General features: G+C 55.0%; 1 protein-coding gene across 1 annotated transcript; it reads left to right on the plus strand.

The window, feature by feature from the left end:
* Positions 1 to 3,793, plus strand: Tpsg1 (tryptase gamma 1). Its single transcript, XM_057773291.1, has 5 exons — positions 1 to 46; positions 1,905 to 2,076; positions 2,649 to 2,914; positions 3,232 to 3,377; positions 3,476 to 3,793. Exons 1-5 carry the CDS (start codon positions 1 to 3, stop codon positions 3,791 to 3,793), a joined length of 948 nt encoding a protein of 315 aa, XP_057629274.1.
* The last annotated feature ends 9 nt before the right edge of the window (positions 3,794 to 3,802 follow it).

The following is a 3,802-nucleotide window of genomic DNA, read 5'->3' on the forward strand; positions in this document are numbered from 1 at the left end:
ATGGCTCTGGGGCCCCGTGGCTTCCTACTGCTTCTGGCTGTTCCTGGTGAGTGAGCTGACTTGGGATCTGTGTGGCATTGTGTTTATACCCTGCTCTGGCGTAGGAGTGTGTCTGCTTCCTCTTTGGACCTCCCCCTGATTTCCCCTCATTTCCTACCATTCCCTGGGCTGGAGCTCTGAGAGAGTTGGGAACCCTGTAGAGGGAGCTGGGGACCTTGGAATCTGAGTTTAGGTGGGCAAAGGCCACGTTCTTCATGGTGGGCCTCTGCTCTGCCTGGACCCCTCAGCTGGGTAGCTTGGCCATCATTGCTGGGGACAGAGGCTTGGGGTGGGGGTGTGGGGGACACCTATAAGCCCAGACCCCGGTAAGACCCTCCTCAGGAGGACCTAGGGGTTGTGAGGGCCGAAGGCTGGGACAGTACTCAGAGTCTCCTCAGCCGTTATGTCCCATGGCTGGTCCCACTCTACCCGGGACTGGGAAGGCAGCTGGTCAGGCCATATCTACCTGGCTGGGCCCCATCTAAGCTGCTCAGGGCAGGAACATTCACCTTAGGACCACCTTGGGACACTGTGGGGGACAATGCTTAGGTTCAGGGGACCGGAGTCACTCTCATGGGCAGCTCCCCTAATCCTCCTGTCTCCCTTCTTCAGGTATCCCTCATGAGGCTCTGCAGTCAGGTATGTCCCCAGCAGATGTTTCAGGATCAGAGGTCAGTCCTGGCGGGCAGGCCCCAGAGGGACAGTCTGTGGGGGAGGGGTGGCCTGGCCTAGGGAGGCCATGGACTTGTCACAGGCATCCCTGGTACCCTGGCCGATAGAGCACAGGCTAGCTTCACCTGGGAAGCTGCACCTCTGCTCTGGCTACTTTGTATCTTCTAGAGCTACTTTGAATCGCCTGCACCAGCTGCTGGCCCTCACAGCCTACCCTTCTCCTGCCGATGTTGCTCTCGGGAAGGAGATTTAAGGCATCTTGTTAGTTTTCTTTAGGATTTACCTGGTGTCTGGGGTCAGGGATGTAGTCTGCTTTCATTTTTTTCTATCAGCATGGACCCAATTTCCGATTTCAGTCTGTTGTGCAAATTAAGAGTGAAGCTCTCCCCTGTGGGATCGCCTCTACTTTTCGTTAAAAGAAAAAACTAAGATGAAATTTACATCAATTTAGCCATGATACAGTGTAGCGTTTGGTGGCATTTAACATATTCCTAGTGTTTTGTGACATTACATCTACTGAGTTCCAAATATCACTCTAACAGGAAATCCCTTCTCACCAGGGAGGGAACCCCTCCCTTGCCCCATCACTCTTAGCCCTTTCTTACTCCCATAACTCCAAGCAGTCAGCTGCTTGCCCCAGCCTCACCCAACCATCTTTCCAAGGAGTGTGCTATGTCCTATAGGGCAGTGTTCAGACACCAACTTACTGCTTCTAGGAAACGGTTTTCAACCTGTGTGTTGCGATTCCTTGGGGTGTGTGTGTGTGTGTGTGTGTGTGTGTGTGTGTCAAACAACCCTTTTACAGGAGTGGCCTAAGACCATCTTCATATAACATATTCACTGGGTGGGGCTATGTCCCTACATATTCACATTAGGATTCATAACAGTAGGAAAATCACAGCTATGAAGCAGTAATGAAATAATTTTATGGTTGGGGTCACCACAACATGAGAAACTGTATTAAAGGGTTGCATGCAGCATTAGGAAGGTTGGGGGGACCACTGTTCTAGTGCATTGTTATTTCCTGCACCCACAATGCTTCTGGGCTGGGGGGACCAGCAAGTGGGAATCAGAGACATCAGGGTTCCCCAAGATTCTAAGGAGTGGGAATCATGGAGGGCCCCAAAGGAAAGGCATTGGGCAGAATGCCAGTCTCTGGGATTCCCTAGCCAACAGTGCCTCCTCTGGATCAGGGTGTGGCCAGCCTCAGGTTTCGCATGCAGGAAGTCGAATCGTGGGAGGCCATGATGCCTCAGCTGGCACATGGCCATGGCAGGCTAGCCTCCGTCTGCAGAAGGTGCATGTGTGTGGAGGGTCCCTGCTCAGCCCAGAATGGGTACTCACAGCAGCCCACTGCTTCTCTGGGTGAGTGACCCCATGAGGCCTGACCGCCTGGGCTTATGGGGCAGTCATAGCAAATAGGTCCTTGCTTAGCCTATGATTGACACCCAAGTCCAAGATTTCCTCTTCAATAAAGAAAACCACATTAAGGTCCACCCACCTAAAGTGGCAGTGTGTAGGTCTGGTGGGGGGTGGGGTCCCCTCTTCCACATCTGCCAGTACATGGCAAAGAACACTTAACCTCCACTGGGCTTGAGAGTGATCCTAGCCACCTAACCAGCTTGTATTTGGGAGGTATCCTAAATCTAGTCGGCCCGAAGCCCTTCTATTTTTCTTGCATTCTCCAGGACTGCCTTTCCCTGTTTTAGAACAGTGGGGTCCCCAGAATGCTGGACACCTTCCAGCCAGACGTGGCAGGAACACAGGCTGCCATCCTTGGGCCCTGGAGTGTGAGGCTCTGCCAGGTTCACGGCCCGTGTACACAGCAGATGTTTCTGTGCCTAGAGTCGAGGACAAGTGGGACACTGGGTATTGGCAGAGGTGGGTAGCTTAGTCATTGTTCGCGGGGGACACTTAAATCTCTCCCTGCCTCCCAGGTCTGTGAACGCGTCTGATTACCAGGTGCACTTGGGAGAGCTGAAGATCACCCTGTCGCCCCATTTCTCTACTGTAAAGCAGATCATCCTGTACTCTGCCCCCCCGGGGCCACCAGGGTCCAGTGGAGACATTGCCCTGGTGCAGCTGGGCACCCCTGTGGCCCTCTCCAGCTGGGTCCAGCCTGTGTGCCTCCCAGAGGCCTCAACTGACTTCTACCCGGGGATGCGGTGCTGGGTGACAGGCTGGGGCTACACACAGGAGGGAGGTGAGGAGAGCCCTTTCTGAAACCCTCTCCTGTGGGGAATAAGGGAAGGCAAGGGCTACCTGGAGGGAAGCAGGAGCCACGGGCGCTACCACTTGCTCCTAGTGGTCACACCTGTTCCTCCTGAAAGTCAAACACATACTGGTCTCCACCAAGATCGACATTTGACCCATAGATGGGTGTGTGTGTTTGTGGGGGGGGGGGAGGCAGAGGCCAACATGGTGGGAGGTTGACTGTATGAGGGTGTGCCTGCCACTTGCTCACTCCCAGCAGTGTAGGGCTGGTTATTCAGGCTCCTCCTGAACTTTCCTTCCTCTCAGAGCCCCTGAAGCCCCCATACAACCTGCAGGAGGCAGAAGTCTCCGTGGTGGATGCAGAGACTTGCAGCCAGGCCTACAGCAGCCCCAACGGCACCATCATCCAGCCAGACATGCTATGTGCCCGGGGGCCTGGGGATGCTTGCCAGGTGAGCAAGCTGGGAACATGGAGGGATGGCACAGCCTGAAGCATGGTGAGGGTCCCCAAATCCTTGGCATTCCATCCTCATTCTGACTTCTCCTGCAGGATGATTCCGGAGGGCCACTAGTCTGCCAGGTGGCTGGGATCTGGCAGCAGGCTGGCGTGGTCAGCTGGGGTGAGGGCTGTGGCCGCCCTGACCGGCCTGGTGTCTACGCTCGAGTTACTGCCTATGTGAACTGGATCCACCACCATGTCCCAGAATCAGGTGGTCCAGGAATACAAGGGTTTTCCTGGACTCCCCTCCTGGCTGGCCTCTTCTTGCCCAGCCTCCTCTTGCTGCTGGTCTCTGGAGTCCTGATGGTCAAGTGCTGGCTGGGGAGATCCTGGCTAGGCTCCACCTCCCACCCAACTTCAGACCTCTGACTTAGGTGT

Source organism: Chionomys nivalis, chromosome 7 (genome assembly GCF_950005125.1).
Source record: "Chionomys nivalis chromosome 7, mChiNiv1.1, whole genome shotgun sequence".
Classification (NCBI taxonomy): Eukaryota; Metazoa; Chordata; class Mammalia; order Rodentia; family Cricetidae; genus Chionomys; species Chionomys nivalis.